Source organism: Electrona antarctica (genome assembly GCF_951216825.1).
Source record: "Electrona antarctica genome assembly, chromosome: 8".
NCBI classification, from domain to species: domain Eukaryota; kingdom Metazoa; phylum Chordata; class Actinopteri; order Myctophiformes; family Myctophidae; genus Electrona; species Electrona antarctica.
The window spans coordinates 10,503,605-10,525,583 of record NC_136789.1 but is presented as its reverse complement, the minus strand read 5'-3'; the positions used below and the strand labels follow the sequence as shown (position 1 = coordinate 10,525,583).

The following is a 21,979-nucleotide window of genomic DNA, read 5'->3' as shown; positions in this document are numbered from 1 at the left end:
AACACTGAGCAGCAGAAGCCAGCAACAAAGCAGAACAGATCAGCCATATATAACTAAACACAACAGATTATCAGCGGCTCCTCGTCATGGCGGAGGGGAGCAGCAGCGGCGGCATGGCCGGTGGTGTCGGCGCGGCGCTGGAGAGCCTCCCGCCCGGCGACCCGCAGCTCATCAATATGATCGTGGAACATCTGAAGAACCGAGGTCTTTTCGACGAGTTCCGACGAGACTGCCTGGCAGACGTGGATACCAAGGTAGGCTGGCTAGTTTAAGGCTACTGTACTGCTACCGTAACCACATCACATAATACCATTCATTGGGCGGACAGTCGGATAAATTGCTGATATACAAGCTCTACGCCGTATGTCGGCTATTTTCGGTGAAGAGATTTGGTCTAGAGTTACAAAGTAGTAAAGTACGAGCGTCATCATTCCCTTTCGGGACCCTCGGTGAGTCGGTTACCTTTTCTGAATTTGTGAACCACGGATATATTGGCTTATTTGGCTAGTATAGAGTCTACTCTAGACTAGAGGCCAGAGGGACTGCCTGGGATGTTCTCTTTAATGCCCTGGCCTGGACCAGAGCTACTGGGATGAACCCATGGCAGACTCCAGTCAACGCGTTGTAGAGTAGACCGTGCCATATTCATCAACAGTTTGTGATCACATGAAAAAAGTAATCCCTCGTACCGTACTGTACAGTACTGTGCTGTACTGTATTGTGTCATACTGTACTGTACCATGCTGTACTGTACAGTACTGTACCATACTGCACTGCACGCAGGGGTCAAAGGGGGTACTTGACCCCTCAACCAGACCTTGACCCCAAAAAAAAAAAAAAAAAACAGCACTGGTTATAACAACTCGAAACATGCTGCTACAAACAAAAACATGTATTGTACAGGCATGCAAGGAACATCTAACATGCGTCATGGCCATCTCCCATCTGGAAAGAAAGAACAGGAAGTATGACATTCCTGAGGCACAGGAATTTAACACATGTTAATTCGGATCAACTGAATGTATGTGTCTGACATATGATTGTCTGCCATTGGGGGGGAGGGGTGCTATTGATGCAGTGGATCAGAGCAAGTGGCAAAGTGGGCTGTGGACTAGCCCAAACATTTAGACTCTCGTAGAGGTTTTTTTCGTCAGAATCGAAAAAAACCTCTACGAGAGTCTATGTTTGGGCTAGATGTGGACTATTGTGGACACGCTGAAGAATGTATTCTCTGAGCACAGACTCAGTTCACTTAATGCGGTCTGCAGGTTAATATCAGAATACTGATATGTTATTGATTTCAGCTGTTACAATTCCAAACATGCAAACATGACCCACTTTAATTACTTCAGTCTATATTAGTAGCTTAGTGACTAGTACTAGCCTTTTTTATGTCCAATATTTGCATTTCAGTTCATAATCATAAAGTTAACATAACATAAATGTATTTGAAATTAAATAAAAAATATTACTTTTCCGGATTCCAATTAAAAAAATAGGTGAAAATAATTCAGGATTCCAATTTTAAAAAAATAGCAAAAAAGCAGATCTACAAGCTCAAAATGCATCGCACTGCGACACGTTTTGAGCTTGTAGATCAGCTACTTTTGACTATATGCATTGTGGCCCTCTGGAGTGAGTTTGAAATATAGTGGCCCTCTCCATCATCAAAGTTGCCCACCCCTGCCCTATCCAATGTTGTTTTGTAGCCTACTGTGATGTTGGCAAATGGCAAGAATAGCACAGTAAAGATGATAATAATCTAATATGATGTGTGTAGTTCTTTATAGATCTAGCCTCTTCATTTTTATCTCAAAGTGCACCAGATTGAAGCATTTTCATCGCAAATTTAAAAAAAAAATCTGGAGCCCCCCGGACCCCCCCTGGCAGGGCAGTGCCATCATTCCAATATTGCATATGACCAGCTCATAGAACTGACACTGCCTGCTTGATTTAGCAACACAATATGATTTAAAAAAAAATATATATCATATTGAAAAGAAAAAATCTCAATTGAGCCCTCAGTCATTTCATCCTGGCGCCGGGCCTGACTGCACTGCACGGTACTGTAAAGTGTACCGTACTGTACCGTACTGTACCCTGCGTGTGTGCAATGGAAAGGGGAGTGGCCTAAAATGTGTTGTAATTTGTATCAGTGAAATGTTGCGCAATAACATAGTATTTAATTCAAATGCAAACTGTACGTTTAAACGTATAAACGGTTCACCCCCCTTTCAATTAGTGTAGCAAGATATAAATCACAGACGCAGGAATGTGTTTTCAATGAGTCTCTAACATGGTTAACATGGACTGTTTTAGGAGGGAGGGGGGGGGGGGGGGGGCTGTCTGATCAAAATAATGAATATCAACTATCTAAATATTGAACCAAGCATCTTAAAACCCACAAGCCCAAGTAGACTTTAACATGATCCCAGAAGTGTCTTAAAAGTGAAATAGAAATACACCTAGTTACTTTAGTTTAGACTACTCTAAAGTTAGTAACCACTGTTGTGTCACTGTGTTCCCAGCCTGCCTATCAGAACCTGCGGCAGAAAGTTGACAACTTTGTCGCCACACACCTGAGCACACAGGACTGGAACCCGTCCATCAACAAGAACCAAATGAGGAACGGACTGAGGCAAAGTGTCATAAAGTGAGTATTGGTTTTTAACATAATTTATATTATCTACTTAACCTCTTGTGTCAATGTGCTTTGAGAATTAAAGCTCTCTCTTTGTGTGTGTGTGTGTGTGTGTGTGTGTGTGTGTGTGTGTGTGTGTGTGTGTGTGTGTGTGTGTGTGTGTGTGTGTGTGTGTGTGTGTGTGTGTGTGTGTGTGTGTGTGTGTGTGTGTGTGTGTGTGTGTGTGTGTGTGTGTGTGTGTGTGTGTGTGTGTGTGTGTGTGTGTGTGTGTGTGTGTGTGTGTGTGTGTGTGTGTGTGTGTGTGTGTGTGTGTGTGTGTGTGTGTGTGTGTGTGTGTGTGTGTGTGTGTGTGTGTGTGTTCGTGTTCAGATCAGGTATGATGGAGTCTGGTGTTGACAGGATCATCACTCAGGTGGTGGACCCCAAGCTGAATCACACATTCAGGCCGCACATCGAGACCGCCATCCATGACTTCCTTTCGGGGGAGAAGAAGGAGGAGGCCCCGGCAGCCAGCTCTAATCCTGTACTCTCCGAACAGCCAGAACAGCCAGAAGTCCCACCAGCAACAGTCCCCCAAACCCCCTGAGGTCAGTACAAGCTGGGTAACATGATCTCAAGATAGCGCTGAGTGTCAGTAGCATGATTCATGCCCCGAACATAGAATACATTAAACCTTGACAACATTGACGCTTAGAAAAGAAACCTAGTCACCATCGTAGGAGAACTCCCCTTTCAACTCCAAGGATGCATGCCCCCTGTATGTTAGTATATACACAGTGACATGTGTTCTTGGCATTTAACCCATCCTAAGTATCTGGAGCAGTGGGTGCAGTGCCCGGGGAGCAGTTAGGGGTTAAAGTGTCTTGCTCAGTCAGGGACACTTTGACACATAGCCGAGGCCTGGACGCAAACCAATGACCTCCTGTTTCCCATTCAGCTATGGCCGCCTTCAAATATAGATTTAGTCACTACTGTGAAGCCACTGAATTAAGTGGTGAGGAAACTGAAATCCCGAGCTGTGTTCTGCGTCCGCCTCCAGTAGTGTCACACTGCAGAAACAGGACACAGGTTTTGGAGTCCTCTTCTGCTGATAAATCTACATGCATATCCTGATTATAGTACATAATGAAAAACATTGTTGTGTGTGGTGTCATTGTAAGTTACATGTTTGCAGACCTAAATCATAAACACAGTCCCTCCCAGAAGCACCTAGACCATATTCGTAATTGTCTCTAACATCAGAAGGATGAATATCTTTTTATTAAAGGTGAAAAAATCAGGTTCAGACAATTGAATCTTTTTTGGCTGCATTGTATTTTGTACATCACAGACAGTATTTCGGCAACTATAGTAGAGGCAGAGTGAACACAAACCCGGATAGGTTTTGTTAGAGGAAGCTGACAGGCATACCGTATGTGTCAAGCCACACGACTAATCATGAAAAGTTCAACTGTCTCAATCTGGGAAGTGGGAACGCATCTGCAAAACAAAGGGAAAACGGCACCCTCTTTTCAATAGTCTGTCTCGAGAGACGGCAAGTATGTGCTATCTACATGGCTTGTACATGCATTGCACCATCGGCACACCTATCGGGTATATGCGTGGCATCATCATCATACCAGGAAGTTGTGCAGGAATGCCTACTGATTGACTACCTTCTGGCCTTGACAGCCCATACATCCAAACAGAAAAGTCCTATCTGATTGCATTAAACTAGGTTAAAAAAAACGTTACTCACTTTTCCACTCACTTTATGCATGCACATACCCTCTTATCTATTGCCTCCGCAAAAATAAGAGAAAGTCTCTTCTCTGTCCACCTGCCACAGGTACACCGGCTGTTAATCTGGTCTCCAAGCAATGTTCCAGATCCAGGTTAGCCTCAGGGGCCATGGCAGCATTGAAGATGGTGGGAGAATGACGAGGCTGTGAGCTTGCGTTAACAAGCCATTTGTAGAGGATGTTTCTGAGACTGAAGTGGGCAGTGCAAGATATTTTCAGGCAGCCCTGTCTGTGAGATGCCACAGGGTTATAGAGTGAGAAGTCGGAATGGATCATCACCACTCCTGATGCAGAGCATCAAGCTCAGCCAGCAGCATGCTGCTGTTGCACAGCTCCGCTATAGATTAATGACTTGTTTGTTAGATACATTGGGATTTGTTTTGAAATTCTTTTTGTTACTAGTTTATACAAGCTTTTCAGTCTGTATGTCAAATGTGACAAATGAGACATGTTAATTTTGTAATGTTTTTTTGTAACGATTTGTTTATTGTGTTGATTTTGAAAAGTTTTCATTAAATGTTAATAATAATTTCACAGAGTGCAGTGTGATGCATGTGATAATTGAAAAATGCAGAAATGCCTTATCTTTAGTTAGTTCAGATCTTTGTACTTAAAGCTGTAGGAAATACTCATTCCATGAGTTATTTCGCTCCGTTGTGTTGTTTATTTGCAATTTAAAATAAAAATAGTCGCTCATTGACTTCCATTAAACGGGGAAAAGGCTCTCAAAGTCACTCTTTTAGCACATAAACCAACGCAACAAAAGCCGATTCTGACAGTTTATTATCAGGAAAATTAATGCGGTTTTATTTTCGTCTTTTAAATTAGATTTATAAAGTTACTATTTTGGTTGGAGATATACTGAAGTAGTACTACTACGGCATTCCCAACTCTCGCGGGGACATCTTGCGAGGTTTCGTTTGTAAACAAGTCGCCACGCTGTTTGAGATGCACCCAGCTGTAGCCTCGCATACGAGCAGTTCCAGACACTTCTTCTAAAGTGTCTCCCTCAAACCCGTCCATTGTGTATGTTTTTAGCGACAAGCGGACGAAATCAAATCCATTTGTTTACATCCCCGTCGTGGCTCAACGGCATTCCAATAATACGCTTCAGGAGTGGGTGTACAGTTTTGGTCCAATCAGATAGTTTTTTACTCAACACGAACAGCAGTGATTCGGTCGGCGTAGGCATTTTTCCTGATGTCAGAAACTGTCAGAATCAGCTTTTGTTGCGTTGGTTTATGTGCTAAAAGAGTGACTTTGAGAGCTGTTCCCCCGTTACAATGGAAGTCAATGATCGACTATTTTTTATTTCTTAAACTAGTTTAAGGTAAGAAAACAACCCAAATCTCTAAAAAAGTGGTCTTACCCTTTAAGTAGTTCCGATCATTTGGTGGGGGGCACTGGGGGCACTGGTAGAAATAGGTCAACAATACAAATGATGTTAGTTTTGTGGATTAATTCGTTTTCAATGTGCCCCCCACCAGATGACCGGAACTACTTAATATTCACCAAAACATACACTGTTGTTCATTAAATTCTTCCACATCTCCTTTAAGTCTAAAAAAAATAACACCCGTGAAGTGAGGGGCGCTCTCTCATCTAGCGCCCCTCATAAATATTCAGAAATGTGGTGCCTATTGTTGTAGTGTTTCACAAGATTAGCTGTGGACAGACACAAATGTAGGGGACATGGATTAATGCTCTTCTAGGAGCCATAAATGTAGCCAAATACAAACCAAAAAACGGTTTAATGTGACAAAGTGCTAATTCTGTGTACATTCTATTATGTTATTTACACTATATTTTTGAGAGGGTGACATACTGTAGATGTTGTTCCATATTAAAGCCCAAACCACCAATGATTCGCCATGCAACTACTTGCAACCATTATCCCCAATGGCAGCTGCAACTGCAAGCAGTTGCATTAAAACTGTTTTGTTGCAAGGAGTTGCAATTGGTGTGGATTTGGCTTTATACTGAATTAATTTTGATACTTCTGGCATTAATTTCAGCAAATATGCTATAAAGAAAAAATTAAAATGATTAAAATGTTGTACTGAAGAATGTATACACAGCACTGATATAGTAAAATATATTCATAATGTTTTGTATAGTTGTACAATATTTATAATTAAAAATAAATAAACGGCCTGCCCCCGCTCACAAGCTTATGTCATGCTTGTGAGCTTGTAGATCTGCATTTCCCACCAGAATAGGGATGCTAGGGTTAAACTTGGTTTAACATACTGGATAGCAGAGTGGGTAGAGAGGCTGTCTGGGAATCTAAAGGTCCTGGGTTTGCCCCCCGGCCCTGCTATATGTGTCAGCATATCCCTGCAATGCACTAAAGCCCTAACACCTCACATACAGTATGTGAAAATATATAGTGACAAAAATGTGTTTTTAAAGGGAAAAAAATATTATTATGGATATAAATAATTAAACTGGGATTCTCTGGCAAATACATGGACATTGTAACATTTGAACCCATCTGGACGAACTCGCACCTTGACATGAACACAGATTACGTACACATTTATCGATAGACCAAGTGCGATATGGAATGGAAAATTCCATCTCGATTTGTCCTCTTATCTCACGCCATCTCTCTTAGGTTCTTTAGAACTCTGTGGCTGTGGCCTGGGCCGTGGCTCAGCGGTCCAGGCACCGTGGCTGGTAATCCAGTCTGGCAGTGTGCCAGACTGGATGTGTGACGGCCTTTACTGCATGTCACCCCCCCATCTCTCTCCCCATTTCCTGTCAGCCTACTGTCTGTCCCTCCATAAAAAAATATAAAATAAAGGCGAAAGCCTCCAAAACGAAATGTCTTTTCCCAAAATAGCTGATCTCAAAGCTGTCAACGTGTCATGTTGCAGCATATTGTGAGCTTCTAAATCTTCTATTTTCTCCAAATGTTTGTCTATTATGACATGGCCACAATCTATGTCGTTCTGGATTGACTTGGACTTTACAGTACATGAGTACAGTGCATCTGATGTAAGCGTGCAGCAGTGGTGGAAAGTACATTTTCTTATGTACTTAGTACTAAGTACAATTTTGAGGTATTTGTACTTTTCTTGAGTATTTCCAATACTTTTACTACTTCTATACTCTACTAAAACATACATTAACCACTTCAAAATATCCGATCTACAAGCTCGCTTACAATGCGATGCGACGCATTGTAAGCTTGTAGATCTGCTATTTTCAAAATATTTGTATACACTTGGCAACTTGAAATGGGACATTCTGCATAGAGTACTATTACTTTACGTACATTTTGATGCCAATACTCAAGTAGGCTGCATTTTGAATTCCAAACTTACTTGGAACGGAGTATTTCTATATGGCAGTATTGATCATTTTACTTTTTATAAATTTTACTTTTTTACAAAATCATTTGAGTACTTTTTCCACCACTGGCGTGCAGCTACAAACCTCATCACATCCTTATGTGTGTCGACTCGTCATGTCCATGTGTGGAGTCAAGTTCACCAGCAGGCCTGAAGTGAAGACCCTGCTGGTATTGTACAAACACAGTTAGTGGAGGAGCTTACGGAGAGATAAGGGATATTTTGCGCTAATTCGTCTAAAAGCGCCATATTTTGCACAGATGTAGCCCAGGGCATGCTCTAATGATTTAGCTAGGGCGTCCGATGCGGCGACCTTCGGGGTCACCACAGTGGCAAACTGTCATTATGCTGTAGCATGTGACGTGTCAAACTAGGGTTTTTTTCATGATTCTGAATCCATTCCAAGCATTTGTTTTGCACAAAAAACACTCCTTGGGCTAAATTCGGCCATAGCAACTTGGCCAAATGTGCTGACCTCATCACATTTGGGCACATTTGTGATGCCGTTTTTAGCCCAAGGAGTGTTTTTGTGCAAAACTAATGCTTGGAATGGATTCAGAATGATTGACTGACTACTGAGGCCTATACTAAAAACAGCTTCTAAATACTGAACTAAGTTTTCTGAAAATGTTCAAATATTAATTCAAAAATTACAAAACATCTTATGTATGCTAATATACTGTACATATAGCAACAAGAAGGGGTAAAACACCAAAAGGAGTTCCCTTCCTGAATCTGACATAACACTTGTGTTATAGGCAGTTTGCTGTGACTCCACCCTGCACCCTTAAAAAATAAAACTATACCTCTAGAAATATTTCACCTAAAAATGTCACTATACAGGTATGGTGCGGTCACAGTCAGGATTTCCTCAAAAAACAGAATGCTTGTTCCCAATGAAAAGAATCAGCCGAATCCGTCCACATAAGCAGAACTAAAGTTTGGTGTGATCGCAGCCTTAGGGGACATTTGTAGATAAAATAGTATTCTGAAAAATACAATATTTAATTTTGAATTGCAACAATACCATACTACTAGCCTGATAATCTTGAGCAAGACTGTTGAATGTTCTTGTTGAATGTTCTTGTTTAGTGTGTGTGTGTGTGTGTGTGTGTGTGTGTGTGTGTGTGTGTGTGTGTGTGTGTACGCGTGCGCGTATTTGATACAGTGGGACTTTATCATCACAACTCTCTAAAAAGTGTGACACTCTATAGATCACTTTAGAGAATAAAAATTGATATCACATTTTAAGTAGTGTTTAAGTAGTGTTGCCATAGTGTTGCATTTCCCATTTCAGATGAGATCTTAATGATAACAGCTTCCTGTCACCTGTCAGTAAGATGTGTTGAAGAGAAACCACATCCTGATGAAAAGGAAAAATCACACTGAAATCACAGTGAACTGAGTGGTGCCATTCTCCCCCCCCCCCCCCCCTCTCTCTCTCTGTCTCACATTAGCAGGCAACAGTGCAGCACTATCTCTCTCTCTGTTTCTGGCACAACAGCGCCACTTTTGCCCCTACTGGTACTCATAGTCACACACATAGTCACATAGGTTAACACAGACATTGCTGTTCCTTGGAGTGGTTGCACCACTCAAAAAAGAGCTGAGGTGTCGAAAATCGAGATAGAAGAGGGCACACTTTGTTAAGTGAAGGTCCCGTTCAGACTAATGTGCGTCAATCAATATGTATCAAGAAGTGATGCTCTGCGCCTTGTTCTGGAGCTCAGGTAGGACTCTGTTGTTTTAACCCATTTAGACCTTGTGTATATAGTGTTTTACTCTTCATGCCGGATGCAACCTCATGTGTCACATACACCTGTGTCTCATATAGCAACATCATTTCTTTTCTTTTTTTGAGTGGTGCAACCACTCCAAGGAACATCAATGTCCGTGTTAACCTGTCCAAGGAACATCAATGTCCGTGTTAACCAAGGGGGCAGGCAGACTTTCCAACGTTGAAGCTCTGGGTCCTAGTGGTAGGAGGAGGGACTACAGGCGGACCCGTGGATTCATGACCGGGAAACCCCGTGCAGCTGGGCTTTAACGTTGAGCGCTCGGTTGCCCTACGTCACTCAGGACCTCAAAGTTGAGGTCCTGGGAGGGACTTCCGGCAGTCTTCCGGGTGCTTCAAAACGCCACTGAGCAACTTCCACTGACATGAATAGCTGGGGGGGCGGAGCTTCGCGCCAGTTCAGTCTCTATTATATATATACTCTATGGTGTTAACCTGTCCAAGGAACATCAATGTCCGTGTTAACCTGTCCATGTTAACCTGTGTGTTAATGTGTGTGACTATGAGTACCAGTAGGGGCAAAAGTGGCGCTGTTGTGCCAGAAACAGAGAGAGAGAGATAGTGCTGCACTGTTGCCTGCTAATGAGAGAGAGAGAGGGGGGGGGGGGGGGGGGTGGTTGGCAGGGGGAGAGGGGAGTTGCACCACTCAGTTCACACAGGTGTGATTTTTTTTAATACGAATTTGTTTCTGAAAGCTTTATAGGTTAGGTTTTTAAGAGGCGTTTTTTTAGAATCGGCCTCAGGTCTAACAGATTGTTACCTGATGTCATGTAATTTTTGTATTATTATTATTTTCTTTAATTTCTCATAATACTCACTGGCACCTGAGCAATGAACCCGCGGTCCCCTGACGTGACAAGTGACCATCCAACACATCCCATTTTCTTTTCCTACATTGAAAAATACTAGACCTGTACGTGCTCGTCGAACGATGCAACTTGGGAACCTAATGATATATGTTGTAATAGCACCCGTTTTAACTGTCAGCCGGTGTCCCACATGGAGATCTGTGTATGTGCCTGTCACTGTGTCTGGTTGAGCCTCAATTGGCTGAGGCAGAGGCTGGAAATTGCACAGGTGAAAGGAGTTGGCCTCATTGGGCCCACTGGCAGAGCCTGACCAGAGCCTTTTGTGGTGGTTCTGGAGAACCGTGGGTCCGACCGACTCGATACCTGGCACTGCACTCCCTGTGGGGATTTGGAATGCGTGTGTCGAATGTGAAGTCGGTGGGTCAAACGGTTCTCGAGTTACGTGCATCACAACCATACACACACGTACGCAGGCAGATACATTATATAGTAGATTTTCTATGAGGCACATAGGTACCGGTAGTCTACCAGCTAGTTTGTATTTTCTTATTTACATTTTGTTACTTATCCGTGATGTAAATATATTTTGGGTGACTTTTCCTTTTGAAGCTAAAGTTGGTATGATCCAACCAAGTTTGTTTTCAAAAGAACATGGACCTGAATGTTTCTTAATTTCTGTACAGTTGACCTAAAAAGAAGAAGAAAAAACAACAGTGTATATTTGAATGTATTGTATAGAATATAGATGTTATGCTTCATTAATTATTTCTAATTACTTAGAAGTATATGTCATGGCAGCTTGACTGTTCTGACACTTACTATTTCTTTGTTTATTATGTTGCAGGAGCTGCAGTGCACATTCAGGGAGGTGTGTCCTGGCAATTACCTGGCTGATCTCCAGGGTTTGGCTACGACTGCACATAGTGCTCTTGCCTTCCGTACTTGGTCAGTTTAAGCTCTGTCTGTGAACTTGAGAATGTGATTCCTTATCTCTGGCCTACTTCTAATTCTCGATCTCCTCCCTCAGTACCTGCCAGCCTGACCGCCTCCCACGCAGCTTAGTTGCTAAGTTCTACTAGGAGGACATTGGTATTATTTCAGCTTTTGTTAGCTTTGGACTTTAGAGATCAGATAACCTTTTGGATTTGTTTAAATTGTGCCTTTTGGCTTGAGTGATTTGAGGCCTTGTGTTTGAGTAAATATTTATACTCTGTATTTTTGGCATACCACGTTTCCTTTGTCTTTGTCTGCATCTGGGTTCCCGGTCTGTCTGCATCTGGGTTCCCGGTCTGCCTTGACAATATATATTTGTAAGATAAAGATAAAACTCCTCCAGGAAAATGTGTTCTTTCTCCTAAATGTTGTGCAGTACATCGGTCTACCGGAAGTTATCATTGGTTCAACAGGTTTTCAATAGTTTCACATGCCCCCCTTCCCCCACCATTATTTTTCTGAACCTTTTTCTACAATGCTTACAGTGGTACTGTTTCTTTCCTTTTTCCATTCTGGCTCCTTTTTTCTATGAATTCTCCGGTTCTGTTTCAATTCAATTGGCTGCCATATATGACGTATAATCTTCAAAAGCCAACGCCATGTATTGGAGGGGCTTGCACCCCTCTAAAACCCCCTTTATGGCAGGTACGATAACATCTTTTTACTTTTAGCAATGGGGGAAATATAGGTGAGGATATTTTAGGATAACGATTTATTGAATGTACAGAAGGGCAAACATCCCGGAAGTTAATCCCTGAATAGTGTGTGTGAATATATTTTCTGTTTTTTGTGTGAATCTGATTAATCGGCCCCTCCAAGACTGACATCATCAAAATTACGTTGGAGATTCACAAGGAAGCCATTCGGTTATTAGGTGAGCCTTGTTCTACAGCTGGTAGGTTGCGGTTGTCTGAGACATTGCGTTGTATATGAAGGTGTTGTTGAAGGGTACAAACTGGTGAGTGATGATCTTGATTGCTTCTTGAGCAGCTGAACCTCCCAAAAATGCTGCGACTGTGTGCGGCTCCGCACCACCAAAACGACAGAACTCGTGGACGTAATCGTCTTTGACGTCGACGTTCAGGTTATACTCCTGCAGCAGACTGTTCAAACACAGCTTCAGCTTGCCAAAGTCCTCATCCAACTGGTAGTTGCAAACCCCTGGGAAACGAGAATGCTGCTGAAAGAAGCCATCAACAGAGCGCAACATGAGGTAGAGGACCATGTCACAGTCTGGATTGTTGTCCATACATTTGGTTATTTCATCTTTATTTACTGAATCCACGCTGTATTCGTCAGCCAGAGACCTGCTACACACCACCCTCAAGAAAGATGAATTCTTACAAAACAGTTTGATGTCCTTTTCAGAGATGCTTTCTGGTGGCTTTCCTACAGACTGCAAGATACATTTGACATGCTTAGACACAGCAGTAGCATCCTGCAGGGCCTTCTCCCTGTAAACATTCTGAAGGTTGATGAACTTTTGGGAATCTGCTATCATGTCTGGAATGGTCCCTCGCACAGGCATGTTACCAGTGCCTTCATTCTGAATGAACTCTTTGACAGCTCGCAGCATCACCCAGAAGGGTGGGGTCTGCGATGTGATGTCATTACACTGCTTACTTTTCAGGAGTTCATCCACATCACAAAGAATCTTGGTAGGGTTTAAAGCGGTGTTGACATTATTAATAGCCTCCTCAAAGTTGTCTTCATTTTCAGGGACACCGTTTTCTTTCTTCAAAATTCCTTCGCGAATCATCTGCCTGAAGGCCTCCTTTTCTTTATAGGTTTTTGGTGGTTGGCGATTGTGCTCAGCGAGCCACTCCTCCAAGTATTTGGCAACAATAATAATCCACGGTGTGTGACTATGATCCTTTTTCTTCAAGCTGCCCAGGTCATAGGATTGGATGTGTTTTTTTAAATCAGAAAATGGCTGGTCTAAACGCAGATCTTCCAAGGTATTGTCTGGGTGAGACTCAACCACTGTGTGCTCTTGCACCACTAGTCTCATGTAGCCGATTAGTCCGTACGTTTTGCAAACTAGAAAGGGCACACATGCGTTCCATAGAACGGAGCCTAGCCTCAGGCACGTGCTTTCTGGCAACTGAACACCAATGACCAGGGTGAACCTGTGAAAAAACTCTGGGTCATTGTCCAGGAGCTTATCTGGAGTCTCCTCAACAAATGCTCCGGAAACATCACTGTTCAGCTCTTGTAACAGCTCAGTGGTAGCCTGTGCTCTGTTCTTCCCTATACAGTTGAGGCTGAGAAAAAAGTTATTTCCGACATCTTCTCCAGAGACTGTGTGTCCATCAACGATGGTGAAAGCTCCAATGCCTGGTAGAACAAGATTCTTCAGTATCTCTGTTCCAGTTGCTGTGGCGTTTAGGAGACACACATGTGCATTCTCAAGAGCCTCTTGACCATGGTCCCCCCACAGTCTCAGTTGTCTGTCATATTTCTGTTCTTTTGAAGCTTTGGTGGGTGCCATGGTAAGCTCTACAGGAAAGCTATTTTCCAGAATACAGTTTAAGTAGCCAGTCTTTCTATCAAGACGTGATGTAGTTCTGCCACTCAGCCAATCAGCCAATCACATGTGAGGTCAGAAAGTATAATAACCATATATGGCTTAATATTCCATCAGTACTGACTAGCAGGGAGGGAAATTGACGTGAAATCACAGTCATAACAACAGTGCAACGTTGGATGTATTCATTGCAAGAAATATAATAATCATTTTACTGATCTTACTGATTATTCGCATCACAGTTTGCCTTAATTATTATCGGCAAGTCATGCAGGGGATTTTAAAAGGAGCATCTCTCCAAGCCACTAAACCTCAGAAGGACAAGGCAGTATCAGGGACCTGCACAGAGAAGAAAGCCATGCCTGTTCCCTGGGTAGAGAAATATAGGCCAAAGTGTGTGGATGAAGTGGTGTTTCAGCAAGAGGTGATAGCAGTGCTGAGGAAGTCACTGGAAGGGGCAGATCTCCCAAACCTGCTTTTCTATGGCCCACCTGGAACAGGAAAGACCTCTACCATCCTAGCAGCTGCCAGAGAACTCTATGGTCCAGAACTTTACAGACAGAGGGTGCTGGAGTTGAATGCGTCTGATGAACGAGGGATCCAGGTGGTCAGAGAGAAGGTCAAGAACTTTGCTCGGCTCACTGTGGCTGGGAAACGCACAGATGGAAAGCCATGCCCTCCTTTCAAGATCATCATCCTGGATGAGGCTGACTCTATGACGGCCCCCGCCCAGTCCGCTCTCAGGCGAACCATGGAGAAGGAGTCTCGTACCACACGCTTCTGCCTCATCTGTAACTATGTTAGCAGGATCATTGCGCCATTGACCTCCAGATGTTCCATGTTCCGTTTTAAGCCTCTAGACAATAAGATCCAAAAAGAGCGCCTGATGGACATCTGTCAGAAGGAGAACCTTAAATTCTCTGGCGAGGCTATAGCGGCACTGGTGAGCGTGTCGGAAGGTGACCTACGAAAAGCAATCACCTTCCTCCAGAGTGCGGCTCGTCTCAACATGGACAAGGAGATCACAGAGAGAGCTGTTATTGAGATAGCTGGTGTAGTCCCTCCCAAGATGATTGACAATGTGTTACAGATCTGTTACAAGGGAACGTTTGAGAATCTAGAGATTGCTGTGCGGAATACAGTGGATGAAGGCTACGCAGCCACTCAAATCCTGGGTCAGCTCCATGAGACAGTCATAGGCCAAGACCTAAATTACAAGCAGAAGTCAGCCATCACAGAAAAGATGGTGGTTGTTGATAAGTGCCTAGTAGATGGAGCAGATGAGTACCTGCAGATACTGAGCCTGTGTTCTGTCATCATGCAGAAGGCCTCCCAGAACAACTAATACTTGCCTGTCTAGACCAAACAAACCTTTCCTAACGTACCTTTGAAGACCTCCAGACATTGATCCTAATTAAAAACCTCTTTGAGGTGCGGTGTGCAGTGCAGTGCGATACAAACTGTTGTTTCTCTACCCGCCATCCCGATCCCGGAAGCAAATAACTCTCCTCTGATGTCAGAGTTCCAGTCTCAGATCTTGTCAGATGAGAAGTTCGCTGCAATCTTTTACTCCGTCCAGAGAGACTCCAGTTCTCCAGCTAAGAATAGTGTTTTATGCATTATGCAACATGGCACCACCGCTCTAGTTTACTGGGAGCAGCCACAGGGACTGCTACACAAGGGAAATTGACAGTGGACAAAGGTACGTTTGATATGACAAAATGGTAATAAGTCTCTCTGCAGGACAAAACACCTTTTTAATAGAGCCAGTGCTTCATTATTCCTATTTACAGCAGGCACTGTGAAGACAATTAAACCAATGGCAAGTCTCAGGATAGATCTAGAAATGCATATACTGTATGGGCAAGTGTTTCAACATCACTGAAATGCGTGCATGTCTGTGTGCAAGTATAATGGCCATATGGAGATCCTTGATGTCATTCAATTAGGGGTGCGTGATTATGAAATTATGACCGATCTCTGATTATTTGCAGGGACATATCTGCCAATACAGATTCTGATATTATACAGAGGACCACAATGGAGACAAGCCTAGGCCCTATAGGAGTTTGACCCAAAGTGTTAATAAAGTATTCAATCAATATTTCTTTCCTGAATGAGATGAGTACGCAAATTAAATGTAGAATTTAGCCATTGGCGGTCACATTATTATTGCGTCATCAATATCGGTGAAAATAATCTGGATTATTTTGAGACCAATCCGATACCGATATGGTATTTTATATTCCGATTACACTACCGATTATATTGTGCATCTCTATCATCAATATGACATCAGAGAGAACTATCATAGACTGGTCTCCAGGTAAATATGATAATGGGTGCAGTACTAGGTTGCAGGGGGGGTGCATGCATTCCCTATGGGCATCGTTCCCACTATGATGGGGATAAGGTCAACATTCAGGATGTCTTCAGACAGAGCTGTTGGGAGAATGCAACAGGAACTTGTGCCTGTAGAGGGAAAATAATGTATTCTGCAAATAACCGCCATCAGAGTGAAAATTGCCTGGCCCTTAAAGGGACATTTCACCACTGGAAGAAACTCCAGTCACTCAATGTTAATAGTATTTGTAGTAGATAACAGTAGCACAATTTCAAATTTCAAATTTGCACCATATGGACAGAAAAATAATGAAGTCTGTGTGTTTGACTGTATTGCTGAATTCCTACAATGACCATTATGCTTTGCTGCACTTCCCCTTCTTGTGGAGAGGGGGAGGTTGCGTGAGGTGTGACTTGTAGTCCAGGAAGGAAGTGAGACCACATTTTCATGACAAATTTGTCATGACTCAAATCTAAAATTTTATCTAAAAACACATATTAGGCTATACACATAATTGTGATTACTTTCAAAGTAAACGCTCTGGACCCAAGCAGGACACTCGGAACAGCCAAGAGCATCAGGGGCGCCGGAAGGTGGCTCGCCTCTTTTAACTGCAGCAACTTTAAGAAACGCTATTGGAGCTGGAATAAGCTAGCCTGGCTAATAAGCCAGACTAATATCACACAACACTGTCGCGGTATATCAGTCTGGGCTGGCTCCACTTGGATTTCATTTCCCGGGGAACATTTTCTCTTTGACGCAATTGGTCAGAGCTACTGTCAGTCAAAAGTCTCAAGCATTGAACGTCACTGTACCAAAGCCCGCCTATATTGCATACCGTGTCCCGATTGGTCCGACCTGTTCTCTGCTGTAGGAAAGAGGCGTGCTACTGAGCCTCGCCAGACCGTAATCCGCTGGTAGGCAACTTTTTTTTGCCAACGGCTGATTCGGTCTGGTTTATTAACCAGGCTAGGAATAAGCCTATCTCACAGAATTTCCCCGCCCCCCTTAATACGCCCCTTTCGGGGTTAGTGGTGATAGCGTGACGTCACTCCATAGACGCTACATGTTAACAGAGGTAATTTAAGAAGTCTACAACTTTTGTTTTCTCAAGGTAAGGTTTGTTCTATCTGTTCGAGCTGATTTACCATCTTGTTTGCTTCATAATAATATTGGTCTGTCACATTTTTACATTAGAAAATGTACTTAGATTCTCCAGAGAAAAAAACGTGTAAATGCTAATGTTAAAGACACCACTATTTACCGGAAGTGGGCGTGGAAAGCGGGCTGTGAGATAGGCCTATTACTGCGGCTAGGAGCTTTTTAACTGCAGCAACTTTAAGAAACGCTATTGGAGCTGGAATTACTGCAGCTGCTGGCACCAGACTTGTCAAAGGATTTAAGGTAATTTGCACGCCTGCTGCCTTCCTTGGATGTTTCTCAGGATCCCTTTCGAGTTCCTTTTATTTAGGCCTACTTTGAATTGTAGTTCAACCAGCCAGGAAAAAAAATATATAGTAAGACGCCCTGAGGGCGAGGTCACGTGTATGCATTTGCCTGGGTGACGGAAGGCTGACGGAAGGCTGACAGCAGGCTGAGCGCTCGGCTTGCAGGGTCAGGTTCTGTACAGGCCATATATGGAGCGTGTCTTGAGTGTACAGGGTTCGATGGGGTCAGGTAAACATATGGATTGTCAGAACCATGAAGGACAGGTGGGGAAGGATCAACATATGGAATGTAAGAACAGGTCAGCTCCATATATGGAAATCTAAGGGTTTGAGGTTTGAGGTCAGATGTAGAGTTGCTGGCCGGCTCCATATATGCAGATCTAGGGTCTTCTCCATGTATGGTTATCCAGGGTTAGATGAGGTCAGTGTCGTGATCTTCATATACGGTGGCATGATGTCACGAGGCATGAAGTCACAAGGCGTGACCATATATGGAGACATGATGTCACAAGGCATGACCATATATGAAAGGGTGACTAACTGACGGGAGATGCAGGTTCACAGTAAATGCGACCTATGGTCGCAATAAACAAAACAAAAAAACGAACAAAAAACACATTACAAACTTTTTTCTGTTACTTACCCATTGTTGTAAAATGTTGCTGGTGTGTTGACTCTTATTTTTCACAAAGGGAATCAAGCTCACAGCGCGTCCCATTGCGACACATTGTGAGTTTGTAGAGGGCTTATGTTCCCCCCAGAATAGGGGTTAAAATTGAAACGGAGACCATTCCAGACGGTCAAATCTAGGAATCTAATTGCAACTGAATCAGTTGGAATACAGAAATAAGGTTGACTCATTTGGATGCTTTTCCTAAGTTTGTGAAGACGGGAATTGTGCTGATGGCATTCGTTTCTTTAGGGTCTAATCATCCTCTTCACCGTCTTGTTCTCATCATCTCATTCTCAACCCTTTCGGATGCCAGTTGCTGGTTGCTAGAACTCCAGCCCTTGAGTTCTATTGGCTGGTGGGGAATTGTCCATTTGTGTTGCTGATGGCTTGTTGGAGCTTCTCCTCTTTGGTCTTTCTGCTGTGGCAAAGTGTTCTCTTCTCCATGAAGCTGGTCAGGAAGTCTTCTATTTCTGTACGTCCCTCTAGGAAGATATCAGCTGTCTCCTCTGCTTCTTCCTCTGCCTGGTGGGCTGCCACCTGTAAACGGGCCCTCAGAGCACTCAGATTACAACTCTCATTCAACTCATGTTGCCTCTCCATCTTGGTCTCAAAGGCTAACTTCCTCTTGGCTAGAAGCTGGTACTTGTCATGGAGTTCCTGCCTCTTCCGCTCCAACAGTGGTTCCATCTGGAAGTTCTTCTTGGCCATGTCTCGATTGTTGGTAATCAGCTCTTCTTTATCACTGGTCACCCGTTTGAGCTGTGGCAGGCTCACAAAGAAGTCCAGCAACACATCCTCTTGCTCATACATGTCTTTCAGCTGGGACATACTCAATTCAGAGAGTTCAGGAAAATACTCTGGAATCTCTGGCATCTTGTACAAATGGCCGTTTAGCCCGGCCTGGGAGTTTACAGTGGGCACAGATGGTGGTAGGTTAGTTATTAAACCATATGGCACTGGCGCTGCTCTAGCGGTGCCATGCATGGTATCCACACCGGGATGAGGCATCAGAGCTGAGACAGGCCGTGGTGCCTGATTGGGCCATACAGGGCCAGACCCGTAGTGGAATCCTTGTGTTGGGTATGGTGCTGGTAAACGTTGACTAAGGTCAGCAGGGCCAAAACATGTTCGTTTGTTTGACTGCTGAGGTGACGCATTAAAAGCACCTTTGTAACTTATTTCATGAGTGCGGATATTGCCTTTTCTGATTGGGTACGGTGCCATTCCTGATTGTTTGTACATACCATATGGGAAGCCAGAGTGGCCATTAGATGTCAGAGCAGGAGGGCTCGTCCAGAACTCATCCAACAGATGCTGTATGACTTTGCCCAAGTCAGAATGCGTCCCAAAATTTGTGATGAGAGGGCTTGTGATCATGGTGCCATTATTGTTGTCCACTAGATGATGGCCAACAGGCGGGTGGACGCTGACGACTGGCTTCTCCTGGGGGAACTGAGGAGGGAGCAAAATGCTGAGGCTTATGGTCGAGTTCCTGACTGTGAACGGTATCTTGTATTCCACATCCTTCTGGATCTCTGCTAGGCTGGGGTGAGCGGTTTTCAGAGAGTCGATCTGCAGCCGTCGTAGTTGCTGGAGAGGTCCGGAGCCTTTGGACGCTAAGGGGGAAAGCCAGTTCATCCTCTTCTGTCACACCCGCTGGGACAACTTCTTGGGGGTTGAGGACAAAATGGCTAAACTAGACATTACTGTTCCAGAAGAATCAGTGTGGCCTTACAGTGATGTCATATTGACCTCCAAGTACTGACGTAATTTTGATGTCCAAAAATAGAGTTCCACATGGCACCATATTAACCTTCATTCATTCCACATTGTGCAATTATTGTACATTTCTATATAAAGAATCACACCCAGTGTAAAGTGAGCGGTGCCTTAATGATAACGTATGGTGATGCTGTCTGATGATGATGAGGGGCTCATCACTTAATTATTTCAACAAACTGGTACTCTGAACAAATATTAAAAGTCCATAGACTTGGCTGCCACATGACGTCACGTTTTTTACATCATTAAAAGTCCATAAACTTGGCTGGCACTGGCAGTCATATGACGTAGGGGCTAGTGAGTAGCGACCCTCACAAATGGTAAATGATGCATTTATACAGCGCTTTTATCCAAAGCGCATTACAGAGATTATTGTGCATATTCACCCATTCATACACCAATGGGCGGAGGAAACCATGCAAGGCATGCACCAACCTGCAACTCTACCGGCCGGCCAATAAGCCTGAGCCACTGCCGACCTTAGAAAAAGATTACAGGAATCCAGTGGTTCGTCATTTTGCAGAAGCCAAACATTTCTTCATAAAAGTATTGCCATTGAACAGGTCAAATTGCCCCTGAAGGAGGTGACATCAACACACTATACTGTACTTCTCAGGAGAGAGGCATTTTCGATCTCCACATTAGATACTCGAAGCCCTTTATATCAGACCGTTCTTGTTTTAATTTCTCACTGTCTTAGTCTTACTGAATGATCATTTTGTATTAAAATGTTGTTTTAGGGGAGCGCTAGCCCCTCCTATGCCCAGCTTTGTGCGTCAGTGAGATGATTTTATTGGCTGAGCACGGAATGTGATGTATGATGATGATGTATGACGATAAGAGTGCCCCTCTCATCATCATAAGAAGGGCCCCTCTTACTTTACTTTACTCTACTTTACTTTATTGGTTTATTTGGACGGGACAGAGCATATTAATGAACATTACATAAAAATGTAGCGTAAATACACCGGATTTAGCAGAGATGCTAATTTCCATCTGTAGTCATTAAACACTAAACAAAACTGACATAACAAGACATGAGAGGACAGCATACAGATACATAGTAGATAGTACAATTCAAACATAGTAAAACGAGAAAATAATAAATTGAGAGAAATAAGAATAATCATAGTACCTGATGATCATGTTTTATGCGGGAGAAAGACTCATGGCATTCCATCTTAAAATATCCACTGTTGGTCCTGCACCTGCTGTCCAGTGGATGCATGTGCCTGTTCTTTATTGTACATTTCTAAAACCTCATAAGCTGTAAGCCATTCACCAGAATGTCCTAGTTCAGTGAATAATTCATTTGAACTTATTTTGTGAATAAAATGTTTTGATCGATTTGTACGTTATTGTTGACAATGTAATTAGAACCCTGTAACCCTGTAATCCCACGTAGGACATGAAAGTAAAAAAAACACAACATAATGGTGGAAGTACTGATTTAATCGGACCATTGAAAGGCAGATATAGGCAGGCAACACGAGATCAAATGACGGAGGAACTGTTCTCTCAAAATAGAACAAAGAACAACTATAATCATTCTAGTCAGTCACATTTCTGTATCTGTAATATCCTATTGAGCTTATAGCGCACCTACACACAAGTAGGATGCAGAATCAATGTATTAGAATGAATATTTATTTTTATTCGAGAAAAAGACGCCATATTTTAGTTGATGTATCAACTTAAAGGAACCTTTAATAGAACTCTGAAAAGAATTGGGCCTCAGGCCAATACATCGCAGGGTATAAGGTACCTCCAGCACATTCAGGTGCTCTGTTTTTGGACCACACACTGGCCTTGTGATCAACTTGCTAGCGT

General features: G+C 43.2%; 4 protein-coding genes across 4 annotated transcripts; 2 read left to right on the top strand and 2 right to left on the bottom strand.

Annotated features, from left to right (window-relative positions):
- Positions 1-86: 86 nt before the first annotated feature.
- On the top strand, positions 87-5,796 carry bod1 (biorientation of chromosomes in cell division 1; the record flags this gene model as incomplete). Its single annotated transcript, XM_079508246.1, has 4 exons — positions 87-254; positions 2,529-2,653; positions 3,011-3,228; positions 4,470-5,796. 3 exons carry the CDS (start codon positions 87-89, stop codon positions 3,225-3,227), a joined length of 510 nt encoding a protein of 169 aa, XP_079364372.1. The 3' UTR covers position 3,228; positions 4,470-5,796.
- A 6,465-nt stretch (positions 5,797-12,261) lies between these two features.
- LOC306927949 (NEDD8-activating enzyme E1 regulatory subunit-like) lies at positions 12,262-13,866 on the bottom strand (the record flags this gene model as incomplete). Its single annotated transcript, XM_079507838.1, has 1 exon — positions 12,262-13,866. One exon carries the CDS (start codon positions 13,864-13,866, stop codon positions 12,262-12,264), a length of 1,605 nt encoding a protein of 534 aa, XP_079363964.1.
- A 304-nt stretch (positions 13,867-14,170) lies between these two features.
- Positions 14,171-15,247, top strand: LOC306927917 (replication factor C subunit 4-like; the record flags this gene model as incomplete). The annotated part of the gene is made up of 1 exon (XM_079507802.1): positions 14,171-15,247. The coding sequence occupies one exon, from the start codon at positions 14,171-14,173 to the stop codon at positions 15,245-15,247; it is 1,077 nt and encodes a 358-aa protein (XP_079363928.1).
- Positions 15,248-18,712: 3,465 nt separating this feature from the next.
- Positions 18,713-20,005, bottom strand: LOC306927645 (vacuolar protein sorting-associated protein 37A-like; the record flags this gene model as incomplete). The annotated part of the gene is made up of 2 exons (XM_079507451.1): positions 18,713-19,469; positions 19,584-20,005. 2 exons carry the CDS (start codon positions 20,003-20,005, stop codon positions 18,713-18,715), a joined length of 1,179 nt encoding a protein of 392 aa, XP_079363577.1.
- Positions 20,006-21,979: the final 1,974 nt, after the last annotated feature.